At 41.0% G+C, this 15,254-nt stretch overlaps 1 protein-coding gene across 9 annotated transcripts in view; it reads left to right on the top strand.

Annotated features, from left to right (window-relative positions):
• Positions 1 to 15,254, top strand: part of LOC106138038 (twitchin) — a 112,986-nt gene that overhangs the window by 59,085 nt on the left and 38,647 nt on the right. For all 9 annotated transcript variants that reach the window (XM_060951494.1, XM_060951495.1, XM_060951489.1 and 6 more), the window contains 26 exons: positions 31 to 169; positions 611 to 774; positions 1,200 to 1,333; positions 1,827 to 2,006; positions 2,510 to 2,777; positions 3,229 to 3,389; positions 4,417 to 4,558; positions 4,917 to 5,025; positions 5,604 to 5,808; positions 6,127 to 6,394; positions 6,853 to 7,013; positions 7,228 to 7,372; positions 7,798 to 7,950; positions 8,328 to 8,456; positions 8,940 to 9,130; positions 9,521 to 9,635; positions 9,997 to 10,192; positions 10,625 to 10,843; positions 11,160 to 11,361; positions 11,771 to 11,915; positions 12,170 to 12,301; positions 12,741 to 12,954; positions 13,353 to 13,506; positions 13,784 to 14,020; positions 14,278 to 14,492; positions 14,940 to 15,159. In XM_060951494.1, the coding sequence (XP_060807477.1) occupies positions 31 to 169; positions 611 to 774; positions 1,200 to 1,333; positions 1,827 to 2,006; positions 2,510 to 2,777; positions 3,229 to 3,389; positions 4,417 to 4,558; positions 4,917 to 5,025; positions 5,604 to 5,808; positions 6,127 to 6,394; positions 6,853 to 7,013; positions 7,228 to 7,372; positions 7,798 to 7,950; positions 8,328 to 8,456; positions 8,940 to 9,130; positions 9,521 to 9,635; positions 9,997 to 10,192; positions 10,625 to 10,843; positions 11,160 to 11,361; positions 11,771 to 11,915; positions 12,170 to 12,301; positions 12,741 to 12,954; positions 13,353 to 13,506; positions 13,784 to 14,020; positions 14,278 to 14,492; positions 14,940 to 15,159 (4,598 nt within the window). The remainder of the gene's footprint in view (positions 1 to 30; positions 170 to 610; positions 775 to 1,199; positions 1,334 to 1,826; positions 2,007 to 2,509; positions 2,778 to 3,228; positions 3,390 to 4,416; positions 4,559 to 4,916; positions 5,026 to 5,603; positions 5,809 to 6,126; positions 6,395 to 6,852; positions 7,014 to 7,227; positions 7,373 to 7,797; positions 7,951 to 8,327; positions 8,457 to 8,939; positions 9,131 to 9,520; positions 9,636 to 9,996; positions 10,193 to 10,624; positions 10,844 to 11,159; positions 11,362 to 11,770; positions 11,916 to 12,169; positions 12,302 to 12,740; positions 12,955 to 13,352; positions 13,507 to 13,783; positions 14,021 to 14,277; positions 14,493 to 14,939; positions 15,160 to 15,254) is intronic.

The raw sequence follows: 15,254 nt of genomic DNA, 5'->3' as shown, positions 1-15,254 counted from the left end.
GTTTTAACCATATATCGTACGATTTTCCAGATGAGCCTGGCAAACCAGGTCGTCCAGAGCCTCGCAACTGGGACAAAGACTTTGTGGAGCTGGAGTGGTCTCCGCCCAAAGAAGATGGCGGCGCGCCCATCACCGGCTACATCATACAGAAGAGGGAGAAGGGAGGACGGTGAGAACATCTTTTATTTATTCACATATTACTTAATGATGGAAGTCTCTTAATGAACGGTCTGTATAAGACACAATTTTGTCACGCGAACACACTGGCGCCATCTAGCTAAACCTATGTACATGATAGACCCATGGTATTAAGTACAGTTGCTAATAGCTTGCAAAGAAGGAGACTTACTAATCTGTTAACCGGGCCAATGAATGTCTACGAAGTTATCTAGCTAAATTTGGCGTACGATTAACGCTTGCCATCGTATGTGACAACCTTCGTTGGCATTTGTTGACTTGCGCAGTGTGAAAGCTCAAAAGAAATGTCGGACAGCCGGGATTTAAGTATATGACTGTATTATTAATTATTATTGTATCGATAACTATTATCGGTTTTGTATCGTTGGACACCCGCAAATATGATGATGAATGTTGTCCTATTCACCGTCAGATCGTGGCAAGAGTGCCTGCGCACGAGTGGCGACCGCCCGGCCGGCCGCGTGACGGACGTGGAGGAGGGGCACGAGTACGAGTTCCGCGTGCTCGCCGTCAACAAGGCGGGCCCCGGGGAGCCCTCGGACCCCAGCAAGTCGGTCATCGCCAAGCCACGGTTCTGTAAGTCATCTTTCATCATCAGTCATGTCTTCCTTCAGATCCCAAAGCGAAAGTTAAGTCTGAGTATAAGATCTCGCAAGTGGAACGATGTAGTCTCTGCATACCCCTCATGAGATATGAGGGGACTCTTGGACTTGACCTCATCATTGAGACATACTCTTTGAATAAAAAATCCTAAATCCTGTGTATCTTTATCTAAAATTTTTCATTCAGTCCCACTTCACCTACGTACTGGCTTGTTACTTCGTAATTGAAGTTTCAGTGGTGTAAAGCTGGTACTTGAAAAATTATCTGACCTGTGCCCGAAACAATATTACTGATTTTTTTTATTTCGTCCCCTTTTTTGGAACTTCTATATCTATTAAGGACGAATGTTTAAGACCAAGAATGTGATGAAGATGATTTTATGGTTTCTTTTTCTTCAGTGGCACCACACATCGACCGCAAGAACCTGCAGAAACGCAAGATCAAGGTCGGGCAGCCGCTCAAGATGGAGGCCGACGTCAAGGGAGAACCGGAGCCCGCCATCACCTGGACCTTCAACGGAGAAGTGCTCAAGGTAAAGTATTTGAAGGCAGAATAGGAAAGGCAGGAAAAAGACAGCGGACTCCAAGCCGGTATCAATGCAATTGAGGATGCAATCGGGAACACCAAAGTCAATGTATTTTTAGCACACAATGGCAGATAAAGCGGTCATGAAAAGAAATATTAACCTATAGCAGATAAACATTCTAGTTATAAAATGCTAGCTTCGCTGCCATGAGTAATTCCAGAAAAAAGTATAAAGCTTATGTTACTTCCGAAGTTCTATTCTATATCTGTGCCAAATTTCGTGAAAATCAGTCATCATAAGTCAGAAAATCATAATTCAGTAGTGTTTGAGTTTATTCGTTACGTTTATTATAAGTGTAAATAAATTAGAACTTACTACTGACTGTACTCTTTTCACCATTATCGCAAGAGAAAGCGTTACAAACGCATGTATATACAATCATGAACCCTTAAAGTTTCAGAAAAGCCTTCAATTAACTAATAATTTTCCTCAATTCCAGGCCCAAGAAAGGCTGAAGATCGAAAACAAAGACTACCACACCTCGTTCGCCCTACAGAAGTTGACGAGGGCCGACGGTGGTAAATACGTGGTGACGGCCAAGAACGACTCGGGAACTGACACTGTTGAGATCGAAGTGCAGGTCGTCAGCAAACCCGCTAAGCCTAAAGGGCCTTTGAAGGTTAGCCAGATTTTTTAGTATATTTGTTAATGAAGAACATGAGAAATGATTCACGGTCGTATTAATTTTTGAAGGTAGCCGGTTCAACCAAAGCGAGGTCAAGTACAAATTACTATTTCCTTTGTAACTTATAATTAAAGAAATCATCATGAGAAAAACTGCTCATGAATGAAACTTACTGGGTTACTATGGTTCAGGCTTGGTTGGGATCCTATATAGGCTTCACCAACTGGAGTCATTGTTTGGAGGGTCCGAGCCGGAGCCTGGGTGAATTACCTGGTTTACCTTTTTCTGGATCGTGAAAATGGTCATCTAGGCGGGACGCATTGTTTACAGCCAACATTATACTGTGGGGGTACCCTTTCGGGAACACCGTACTACCTGTCTGGTGTCTTATGAATAAATTCTTTTTTTTCTTTACTTTTACGCAAATTGGTTACACGATCGACGTGATACCCTCGGAATGGTGATAACTATTTCTTAAATAACGTGTATATTCCCAGGTGTCAGACGTAAAAGCCGACGGCTGCAAGCTCAAATGGGAGCCTCCAGAGGACGACGGCGGGGAACCCGTCGAGAGTTACGTCGTCGAGCGAATGGACACCGAATCAGGGAGATGGGTCCCGGTCTGTACGACGAAGACCCCGGAGGCTGACGTCACGGGGCTCAACGAGGGCAAGGACTACATGTTCCGGGTGAAGGCCGTCAATCCCGAGGGAGAGAGCGAGCCTCTGGTTACGGAGAGTGCTACCACGGCCAAGAATCCTTACGGTGAGTGGTTAGAAAACTTAGCAGGCTAAAAATACTCATTAAAGTTGGGACTTACCAGGTTATTCTAAGCCAATTACTAAGGTAATCTTAAGAAAATATAGTTAATCCACAGTCAAATTGATTGAAAAAATCCCTATATAATATAGTTCTGATTTTGTTATGAAAATATACTTACGTTCAAACTTGTAACAGTAATTTATATGTATTTATTTATTTTAACTTTATAGTACAAAATACAAATGTATAGCACAATTGTCAGACTTAATGCTTAAAGCATTATCGACCTGTTAACCATTGGATCTGACAGAGAACTTTATGTGGAGTCGAATCAAATTAATATATTTATACCTACACAAAATAAAATAATTATAATGAACATTTATAAAACTTACAACAAATAAACAATAATTATACATATCTATAATAATATTAAAATAAATTTGTACTCCAGGCGAACCCGACGCCCCCGGCAAGCCCGAGTTCAAGGACTGGAGCAAGGAGCACGTGGAGCTGAAGTGGGAGAAGCCCGCCAGCGACGGCGGCGCGCCCATCACCGGCTACATCGTGGAGAAGAAGGACAGGGACACCGGCAAGTGGGTCAAGGCTGCTGAGGTAACTCTCACATTATTCAATTAATATACAGGGTGACTTTTAATTCAACTGCATAAATTTAACTGTTAAGTGTACTCATCTAAAGGCTATTTAAAAACGTTAAAAGAAAAATATCGGTTCATATTTCAGAAAGTACGAAATAAAAATAAAAGTATCAAAATCCACGATCCTAAATACGTCATATGACACCGGCCGGCGGAAAAGCGACGCGTAAGATTCAGAGGTCAACGACACAATTCATTCAGATGAGCGATCTCGACAACTCTGTACTATACTTGATCTTGATACTAGAAAAATAATTTATTTTTCAGGCATTTATTTACATGTTTAGTTTTAATTTCTTTTTGGAGTATTGGTCTTTAATAAAGCGTGTGACGTAGTTTTTGAGGGTTTTGTAAATGTGAAAATGATGACGTTTAATTTAAATAAAAATAGGCTCAAACGGCTCAGAAGCATGGGTATAGTCTGTGTTTAAAAGGATGCAGTTGTTTTAAATGTCACCCTGTATATGGAACATTCAATTCTTTCATTTAGCCGAGCAGCTAAACATGGCCTTTCAGTCTTTTGAAGACTGTCTGCTCTGTCTACCCCGCATGGGATATAGACGTGATTATATGTTATGTTATGTTTTATATGGAACAACTAACATAGATCGAATTAGCCTAGAAGTAAATTGGAATATTTTATTGCCCTAGTGATGATATAATTTTTAGTTAGGAAATTTAATCCCTTTTTGTTCTATCATTCGATTGGTTTAATTTTTGGGACGCTTTTGTTTTGTCATCTGTTGTTTTCATGCCAGCAATTTTTTACTCAAAACTTTAATTCCAGTTTAGTTTTTCTCAAGCCTTCAATCGGTACTAGATACCTTTGTCATACTAAGTGTGTTCATATTTGCCAAATTTCAACGATTTCCATTCAGTGGTTAGAACCGTTAGAGCTATGCATTCACACAAAATTTTTACCACTTTTTCCTTTTCAGCATTAAGAAGAAGATTAGTTTTAAACGATTGTGTGTTTTCCCCAGGTTCCTGGCAACAAGACCGAGGCCAAGGTCCCGGATCTGATCGAAGGCAAGACATACCAGTTCAGGGTGAAGGCGGTCAACAAAGCCGGCCCTGGGAAACCTTCGGCGGCCAGCGAGAATCTGCTCGCCAAAGATAGATTCGGTAAGATGTTATGAGGTTACATTCTGGTGTGAGATCAACTCAGGATGGAAGTGGATTATTTGAAAGCTATACGAATGAATCATGGACAGATGGATAAATGTAGTACTTGCATTCTCCTCACAAAAAGAGGTGTGGTTATTATTATTATATGTATTTACTCAGAGGCATGAACCAGTTAATCTGAGGTACTCAATCCGGAACGGAATGGAAAGGTCATGTTTCTTAAATTAACGAAAACGTCAATAAAGTTCTTAAAAGAACAAGGAAACAGAACATTAAAAAGAATTCGAAAGAACCTCAAGCTTCTGTGGTCAGTGATAAAGAATAATTTTGTATACCTCATTGTTTTATGTTACAGCCGCGCCGAAGATCGACCGCACCAACATGCGCGACATCACCATCAAGGCCGGCCAGCACATCAGGCTGGACGTCAAGGTGTCCGGCGAACCGCCGCCGACCAAGACTTGGTGAATTATTTACCCAATACTTAATTGCTTCCTTATATGGTGTACAATAATGTTTAAAAAAATCACTCAAGGATTTGTTGTTGCCTTGCATTACTACATAGTATAAAACAAAGTCGCTATTTTAGTCTGTTTGTCTGTATGCTTAAATCTTTAAAATTACGTACAACGTATTTTGATGCGGTTTTTTGTAACAGGTAGAGTGATTCAAGAGGAAGGTTTTTATGTATAATAACATTTATAATTTTGCACCCGTGCGAAGCCGGGGCAGGTCGCTAGTTTTAAATATAATACACCTTTTGAATGTCTTAAGGGATGCGGGTTGATAATAATGTCGTCGAGTTAAAGTATAGCGATAGCAATTTTAGCGTTCCGCTATAAAGGGTAGAGCTTCTGCCAAACGGAATGGCTCCAATCCGTAGAAACTTCTAACAACTAAGAGGAACGGTTACTGCCACCTTTGTATATTTCCATCCTATTAGCGCGTTTTAATCTGGCTCTGCCTTCAGAAGCCGTAGGTAAATAACCTTTTATGGCGGAGTCTTAATTGAAAAACTCAATTTAACAATTATCTTTCCCAGGTTCCACAACAAGGAAAGGTTATCCACCCGCGATGACCTGACCGTGGACGCTGAAGACTACAAGATCAAGTTATCAGTAGTAGTGGCCGCGAGGAAACACAGCGGCACTTACGTTCTGAAGGCTGAGAACAGTAGTGGAAGGGATGAGGCCAGCATCAACGTTATTGTGCTGGATGTTCCTGCCAAACCTGAGGGACCACTCAAGGTAATAGATCCCTCTTTTGTAAATGAGCAAATCCAATGGGTCTCATGTTTTAAAAGCTGGGAGCAGTGGAAGGAATGGGGGTTTTCGCAGAGCCTGAGAGACCGCTCGAAATAGGTACTTCTAGATATTTCTAACATATTTTCAATAGCAATTTTTTAAAGCATGAACAGAATTTAAACGTAGGTTTGACGCCTCTATTCTAAACCAAATCTGATAACTGACGGTTCTTCTGAAATAGAAGGACAATATCAGTATAATCAATTTGTCCTGTTATTCAAATCTACTTTCTAGTTTTCATACTTTAAATTCCTTTCCCAGATCTCGGACGTCCACAAGGAAGGCTGCACGCTCAAATGGAACCCACCGGTAGACGACGGTGGCGCCCCCATCGACCACTACCTCGTGGAGAAACTCGACACGGAAACCGGAAGATGGATGCCGGCCATGAAGACCAAGGATCCCAAGGCTGAGATAGAGAACTTGGTGCCTGGACACGAGTACAAGTTCAGGGTGTCTGCCGTCAATAATGAGGGACAATCTGAACCTCTGGAGGCAGATCACTCCATCATTGCTAAGAATCCATTCGGTAAGTTTGTTTCTTATAAGGAAACCTGCATTCTGTGATGTAAGTTTCTAATCAACGTTGGCCTGGAAGACCGAAAGTTCCTATAACTGCTTTGACTTCTATTTTATTCTAACTATGCAGGAAGTCTGAGCTATAGTATAGTATTTTAGGTATATCATTAATATCATGTCTTCTAAGTAGTATCTTTATGACTTTGGGTCTTTGTTACCATATAGTGTTTTCTTAAGCAAACGCTCTTTAGACAGCAAGACTTTCTGCCTGTTTCAAAGCCTTCTGGAGATCAGTGCTTGTTAGCACAAGCAGCAGCACAAGCACTGATCAAATGATGAAGGCTTTGAAACAGGTTCCAATCATGTGCTGTAGGATTGAGTCCTATGTACCTCTTCGTCTTGGAAAACCAATGTAGCCCTGTTAATGTTATTGAAAATGTTATTCTTATATCGACATGTCTTTCCCAGACGAGCCCGGCAAACCTGGAACTCCTGAAGTTGTGGACTGGGACCGCGACCACGTGGACCTCAAGTGGGAGAAGCCGATCAAGGATGGCGGCGCGCCCATCACCGGCTACATCATCGAGAAGAGGGAAGTCGGTTCACCGAAGTGGGTGAAAGCTTGCGAAGTAAGTAGTTTCTCTTGCACTCTCGCTATCAATTTGATAATATTGAGTTTAAAAAAATGATAGAACTCAAATGATTAGACTGAAAAGGAGACAGCGCTCTCCTCGCAAAAGCTCCGCGAAATGGCAGTGTTAATGCGGAGAAGAAAACTCCTCGAGAGAAGATAGCTCAATAACATCTTCATTCTTTATAACAATATTACTTAATTATTTGAAGGTGGGACCGAACGACAATGAGAAGGCGACCGTCCCCAACCTGGACGAGGGTACGGAGTACGAGTTCCGTGTGAAGGCGGTCAACGAGGCTGGTCCGGGAGAACCTTCCGATGCCAGCAAGTCTGTCGTCTGCAAGCCTAGGAGACGTGAGTTATTGTTTTGTTTTACATTGTCATGACTAAGAAATTTAATGTGTAGCGGTTAGTTTTGTCCACTAGTTCAAAGAAGATCTCGTTTAAAATATTACCAAAAAATCGTCTTCATCATATGTCATCTTCCTGGACTCCACTAGAGGTCAAACACGTCCAGATATTTCCGCCTTGATTGGCTTGAATTTAGCTTCCCCTCGCAATTGATAACGGGACTACCTAATGAGTTTTTTTTCCAGTAGTAGAAAACTGTCAAGAAAAATAAAGAATTCGCTACATGATGGGCGCCATATCTAATAGAGGCGGGAGGATGACGATGATTTTCATTTTCAGCATATGAAAAATTTCACTTAACAGCTCTAGCATCACCATTAACCTGCAAATCAAAAAAAAAATATTTGAAAATAACGTTCTTTCGACAGTGGCGCCAAAGATCGACCGCCGCAACTTGCGCACCATCAAGGTGCACGAGGGCGAGCCCATCGCCCTGGACGTGAAGGTGTCCGGCGAGCCCGCGCCCGCCGTCAGCTGGTCGCTGGCCGGGAAGACCGTCTCCAGCGGGAACGGGCTCAAGCGTGAGTACACTCAATACAGGTTTTATATGAACTTCATTTGGATGTCCTGGTGAAAGGTCAGGACAGGAGTACCCAAAACCGCCAAGCTTGGCTGAAGAGTTATGAATGTTGAAACAAAAGAAGCATGCATGGATCATGGCAAGTGGAAAAATGTACCCTAATCTCGCCTATCCTTACAGTCAAACATTACCAGTGTTTGTATAGCCCCCGCGTTTTAATTTTGCGTCATATCACGATATATGGCAGAGTAGATCCTCATTACAAATATCACAAAATTCACAAAAATTTTTTCATTATCTGTATGCTTCTATTGCTGGCTAAAATAATGTGGACCATTGAGTGTCGCATATTTATTGATAAGTATTTAAATTTCACAGTGGTTGAGATTCCATATCTCAGCAAGTATCAACATTCAAGTCCGCGCAGGAAGGACTCTGGAACTTACAAGATTCAGGCCGTCAACAAATACGGCCAAGACACAGCCGAATTGGAGATCATTGTTACATGTAAGTTATCTCTTTATTTATTTACCTCTCTATTTTTTCTTCCTATCTCTCTCGCATCATAAATTATTTTTGATTTAAAGAAAAGAAATTACGAAATTAAACCTACTATTATTCTCATTTTATCTTTACTCATATCAATGTGTAATATTTTCTTGTTTTCAAAAACGAGTTACTCTAACCTAACTATTTTTATAAATAAATAAATATAAATATAAATAAATATATACGGGACAAATTACACTGATTGAGTTAGCCTCGAAGTAAGTTCGAAACTTGTGTTACGAGATACTAACTCAACGATACTATATTTTATAATAAATACTTATATAGATAAACATCCAAGACCCAGGACAATCAGAAAAAGTTTTTTTCTCATCATGCCTTGACCGGGATTCGAACCCAGGACCTCCGGTGTCACAGACAAGCGTACTACCGCTGAGCCTTAGAGGCCGTCAAACTAACTAAACTATTTTTATCTAACAGCGAAACCAGAGAAGCCAGAAGGCCCACTAGAAGTGTCAGATATCCACAAAGATGGCTGCACACTTAAATGGAAGAGGCCCAAGGACGATGGTGGAGAACCCATCGAGGCTTACCTGGTGGAGAAATACGATACCGAGACAGGAAACTGGGTGCCCGTGGGCAAGACCTTGGGCAATGTGCCTGAGATGGAGGTGTGTTAGAGTTATTTTGTGAATTTTATTACCTAAAAGTAAAAAAAAAATTTATTGAAAATTGCATACATTGAACTGAAACATTGATTTGGTAGTATCAGAAATTTATGATGTGTGCAGTCTTCGCTAAGACATACAGATGTTTTTAGAAGTCATCGATGCTTACATCGATTATTATCCTCCTGGCGATTATCATGTTTCCTTTCTGTAAAGAGAACCTCAGTTTCGTTACGACCACGATGTGGGAGTGAGAAAGAAGAGCGTTATGAATATAGCTGAGACGAAAGCAGTATGCAGGTATCATGTCATGTGACGTTGCAGTGTCTGTCTGTGCTTTCAGGAAATAGTCATGATTTTGTGTAAGTATCTAAATCATTTTGTTCTATACAGGTCGACGGGTTGATCCCTGGCCACGAGTACAAGTTCCGAGTGAAGGCTTTGAACAAGGAGGGCGAATCCGAACCTTTGGAGACCTTCGGCGCCATCGTCGCCAAGGATCCATTCAGTAAGTATGATAACCTCTCCGATCATAGTAAAGCGCCAATATGTTTCCATCACACTAAAACATTTTAACAACTTCCAAATTTTTTGTGCCAATTGTGGTTTTACTTTTTAATTTTTACGTATACGTTTCTTTAAAATTGTTATCATTCGTACCTTCAGAAGGGGACTCTTGACGTTTATATATATAAAGTCGTCTAAATATAAATAAAAAGTCTTAAGATTTTAGAAAGATCTATTAAATGACACTCCAGATATATGCAAGGAAACGAATCCACTTAACGTGTACCCTGAAGAATATTTTAAGTTTAAAATGAGTTGTTTGGTTAACATAAGCGTGTTAAATTATTTATTTACCCCCTCAGCTGTACCGGAAGCCCCATCGGCGCCAGTCCCAGACGACTGGTCGGCCACGCACGTGGACCTCAAGTGGGAACCTCCCCTATCGGACGGCGGGTCTCCCATCATTGGCTACATCGTGGAGAAGAAGGACAAGTATAGTCCACTGTGGGAGAAGGCGATAGAGACGCATACGCCGTCGCCTACTGCTACTGTTAATGGGTAAGTTGTTATACGTTTTTATAAAAGATATTAGGTAAAGTTGAGGAGATTTGTTTCTCAATGCTACGCTCCATGGAGATAGAAGATAAGCAAGTAACTAAGAAGAGGGGTAATCTGTTTCGTTTCCCCAGGTGTTAGAAAATACTCAAATACCCACGTGAATATTAAGTAGGAACCTCCGACAGATTCCGTTTATATGCTACTCTACTTGTAGATGAAATTTGTATTTTATCTCCAATTTTCTTTATCACAAGAAAATTGGAGATAAAATACAAATTTTATCTCCAATTTTTTTGTTTTCAATGGTTTATTTCTCTCTGTTGCTCTTTATTAGCTATATTGTGGAGGACTTCTCTTATACCTTAACTAGCTTTTTTATTCAAAATAAATTTTGTTACCTCGTCTCTTATTTAACATTTTTTTTTTTCACAGCTTAATCGAAGGCAACGAATATCAGTTCCGAGTGATCGCCATCAACAAGGCGGGTCAGAGTAAACCTTCTGACGCCAGCAAGAACTTCATCGCCAAACCCAGGTTCCTGGCGCCCAAGATCGACAGGAGACACCTCCGTGACGTCACCATCTCGGCCGGATCCACCCTCAAGATGGAGGCGGCCATCACCGGCGAACCCGCTCCGGCAGTCGATTGGAGGTAAACCTCCTCAATTCTTACTAAATTTTGACAATATTTCTAGATTTCTTTAGTCAAATATCGTTAGGAGACCTCAGCGATATAAAGACTTAATAAACTCCGAGAAAAATGTTCTCAATCAGGTCAAAAATATTTTTTTCTAATCGGTCTGAGTCTTATTTTTTAACTGTGGTCACTGATAACGGCTTACTTCAACTCTTAAATAAATTCTCCCACTTCACAATATTTCGGTTCAATACTGATCACAAATTGTTATGAAAAGATACCTTAAATAATTATTGTGAATTTAAAGGGTAAAAATTCCATTTCTTTCCAGATTCCAGAACGTTCCTCTCCGTCCATCCAAGGCTGTCATGATTGACAGTCCCGACTACTTCACCAAGGTGGTGGTCAGGCCTGTCAAACGCGACGACTCCGGGGAGTACACTGTCATAGCCGTCAACTCTAGCGGCAAGGACACAGTCACCATCAATGTGTTGGTCACTGATAAGCCTTTGAAACCTGAGGGGCCATTGCAAGTAAGTCTTGTTAAAAAACTTGGTACATTATGTATGTACTTAGCAACATTTAGATTTTTGACCTTACTCCTCTGACCTGCTCTTTCAAGTTTAATTCTCTACATGCTAAGGTTTCTACACTTATTACAAAACAAGACAAACAATAGATAGCTCTTATCATTAGAAACGTGTTCTTAAAATTGAACATTTCCATCACTATAACAAGGAGGATAGAGAACATATTAAGCGAGATATTTCGAACTATTTTTTTACACAATTTTTACCACAGGTGTAAAAATATATGTACATACTAGCTATCCCGGTAAACGTTGTTTTGCCATATAAATAATGTTTATGTTTAGGAGTACGGAGACAAACATTGTGACACGAGAATTTTATAAATAAGATACTTTATATATTTTCTCCTCAGATTTCGGACGTACACAAAGAGGGCGCTACACTGAAATGGAAGCGGCCGAAGGACGACGGTGGCGCGCCCATCGAGTACTACCAGATCGACAAGCTGGACACGGAGACGGGATGCTGGGTGCCTTGTGCTAGATCTGAAGAGCCCAGTATGTATATTTTGAATTTGTTTAGGAATTCGTTAGATTTAAAGCAAACATAATTTCTGAAGAAGTACCATCATCATCATAGGTTTTACTAGTAGCTGGAAAGACATTCTATTAATTATTATTTTTTGTTCTAGAAAGAGACAGACAAAATACATTCCCTTGTTCTTTTCTTTGATTAGGAAGTCTTTTTCTTTACAGACATGATTTACCAGATCTCCGCTAAGACTTAAATAAATTTACGCTTAATTTTTCAGAATGTGACGTTACTGGCCTGACCCCTGGCAAAGAATACCGTTTCCGAGTGTCTGCTGTTAATTCAGAGGGAGAGTCAGAACCCCTCACTTCTGAACAGAGCATCGTCGCTAAGAATCCGTTTGATGAGCCTGGTGAGTTTACCATTGCAAATGTGTATATATACATATGTTAAGTACAAACATACCGAAAAAAATAATGACATACAAAAGAAATAATGGCGGACGGCTTAACTGTATCGACAAGAGCTGACATATTAAATATAGGAAGAAGTAATGTAAAGTAAAACTCAAGTAACTCTTTAACTTATTTATTTATGAAACAATCAGGATATTACAATTTACATGCCTCGTATCCGTGTGAATAGCCCATTCATAATTGCATATTTTTCATTGTGAAGAAACTGAATGTCCCATTAAAGCTATTTGTGGTGTGGTAGCAATTTGTAATATGCGATTCTGTTTTTTTGGGGGATTTACTCGTAGAGCATATTAAGGGTGGTTTGATTTAAATTCTGCGCAAACGAAGTCGCTGTTTGGAGCTGTTTTAAGCTGATTTTAAACAATTTTACAGGCGCGCCCGGCACACCAAGCGTGACAGACTGGGACAAGGACCACGTGGACCTCAAATGGACGCCGCCCACCACCGACGGTGGCGCCCCCATCGAGGGCTACGTGGTGGAGAAGAAGGACAAGTTCGGCAACTGGGAGAAGGCTCTAGAAGTGCCAGCCAATCAGACCAACTGCACTGTTCCTGATTTAGTTGAAGGACAGACTTATGAGTTTAGGTTAGAGAATTAAATTAGTTTCTACTATCACTTTTCCACCTCTGTCTCTGAGTTATATATTATGGTGTTTGTAATGTTTGTCGTGCCTCTGTAAATGGGGAAGTAGAGTTGTGAATGTGAGCTCCAAAAATATGTTGAATATTTTAGCCACTCCACATCGACTTTCTCTTTGTTGAACCAATGGGACAGGTATTACAATCACTTCTTTCTCACGTCTCAATCATGACCCTTTGAAAGCAGCATACATCCAACCTGTTGTTATGTCAGTGGTTGCTTGCCGAATCTAACTTCTGCATATTAAAAGTATTAACATTTTATTGAAGAAGCATTATTTTAAACAGATTTCCTGTTTTTTATTAAATTAATATAAAGTTTAAATGTTATTTATGTTTGTACAGAGTCCGTGCGGTGAACAAAGCGGGCCCCGGCGAACCGAGCGACAGTACTCACCCGATAGTGGCGAAACCACGCAACCTCGCGCCTAAGATCGACCGCACTAACTTAGTGGACATCAAGATTAAAGTCGGACAGAAGTTCGGGTTCGATGTCAAGGTAGGATTGTCTTCAATAAATGACATGTCATGTGAAAATACGTATTCACAACAAAGAATTTGAAATAAGTGCTGGCATGATGCGACTAAAACCGATCCAGTTCTCCATTTAGTAATGGATAAACGTTCTAGTTGAAAGTAAGGAATTATAATATAGTGATTTTTATTTTCCGGCCAGCTTGATAAGCCATTGCGAAATCTTTTCATCATGTAAAGCTACTTACTGAAAACAAATCAACTTTTATTGTGTAACTTACCAACTTTTATATAATTCCCAGGTCACTGGCGAACCGATGCCCGAAACGAAATGGTTCCTCGCCAAGAAAGAGGTGAAGTCTGGCGGCGAGATGAAGGTCCAGCATTCCGACTACAACACGAAGCTGAACTGCAAGGCGGCCACCAGAGCCGACAGCGGCCGATACACTATTACTGCAGAAAACGTAAACGGAAAAGACGTGGCTGAAGTGGAAGTCATCGTTCTTAGTGTGCCCAGCCCGCCAGGAGGACCGCTTAAGGTAATTTTTTCAATATATTTTAAAGTATCATTTATTTTTTGGTGGCAGCTGTGGGATTTTACTTCATAGTGGCAGCGGTGGAATTTACTTAGATAAGTATTTTACAGATTGTATAGAGAAAATAGGTGACTGTCAGACTGATTTCTTAAATTTCTCTAGCCATTTATGGCTTAGGTAGTACAAAATTAAGTCTGGTGGCGAGGATAGGATTAAAATCCGACAAGATCTAATTACAATTCTAAACCTCATTTCCCCAGGTGTCAGACGTTCACGCCCACGGCGCCAAGTTATCATGGAACCCGCCAGCCGACAATGGTGGTCAGCCCATAGAGAAATACATCGTGGAGAGAATGGACGAGGCCACTGGAAGATGGGTAACCGCCGGGGAAACCGACGGACCAGAGACAAGCTTAGCTGTAGACGGACTGCAGCCAGGACATAAATACAAGTTCAGAGTCCGCGCTGTAAACAGGTATGTGACATTAAATGGCGTATATTACTTTTGGACTTTGACATTACTAATAGCGAATAGACCAATAAGAAATGTATTCCGGTCTGTGAACATGTATGTGTTGTGGCGACAGATGGCGCTAGTAATACGGATTAAGAAATATTGAAAAACAAACTGCATATGGATTTACTGGAAACACGTAAAGATGAGAGAAAAGTACATACATTCAAAGTTCATGTTAAGATTTTGCTTATCATAGTTTGTGTTCTCTTAGCTTCATGATGAAATACATTGTTAAATTCTTATCAAATAACGGAGAAGTAAAACAACTTTATATATGCCATTGTAAATGGGCGTTGCGCCTTAGTTGGTTTATTCTCGAAAAAGATTATGTTGTCTTTCTCAAAAGTGACGGTGATTACACGGCACACCTACAAACATCGTATCTCAATAATGAAATATTGACAGGCAAGGCAAATCCGAGCCTCTGACGACGCCGCACGCGACGGAGGCCAAGAACCCGTACGACGTGGCGGGCAAGCCGGGCACGCCGCGCGTCCGGGACTTCGACCGGGACTTCGTGGAGCTGGAGTGGGCGCGGCCCGACAGCGACGGCGGCGCGCCCATCACCGGCTACGTCGTGGAGAAGAAGGACAGGTTCTCGCCCGACTGGGAGGAGTGTGCTAAGGTAATGCAATCAATTCTTTATAATAGTGCCGTGCCGTGTGGTTCCCGGCACCAATACAAAAAAGAATAGAACCACTCCGTCTCTCTCCCATGGAT

This window comes from Amyelois transitella, chromosome 25 (genome assembly GCF_032362555.1).
Source record: "Amyelois transitella isolate CPQ chromosome 25, ilAmyTran1.1, whole genome shotgun sequence".
In the NCBI taxonomy this organism is placed as follows: domain Eukaryota; kingdom Metazoa; phylum Arthropoda; class Insecta; order Lepidoptera; family Pyralidae; genus Amyelois; species Amyelois transitella.
This window is presented reverse-complemented; position numbering and strand designations above follow the sequence as displayed.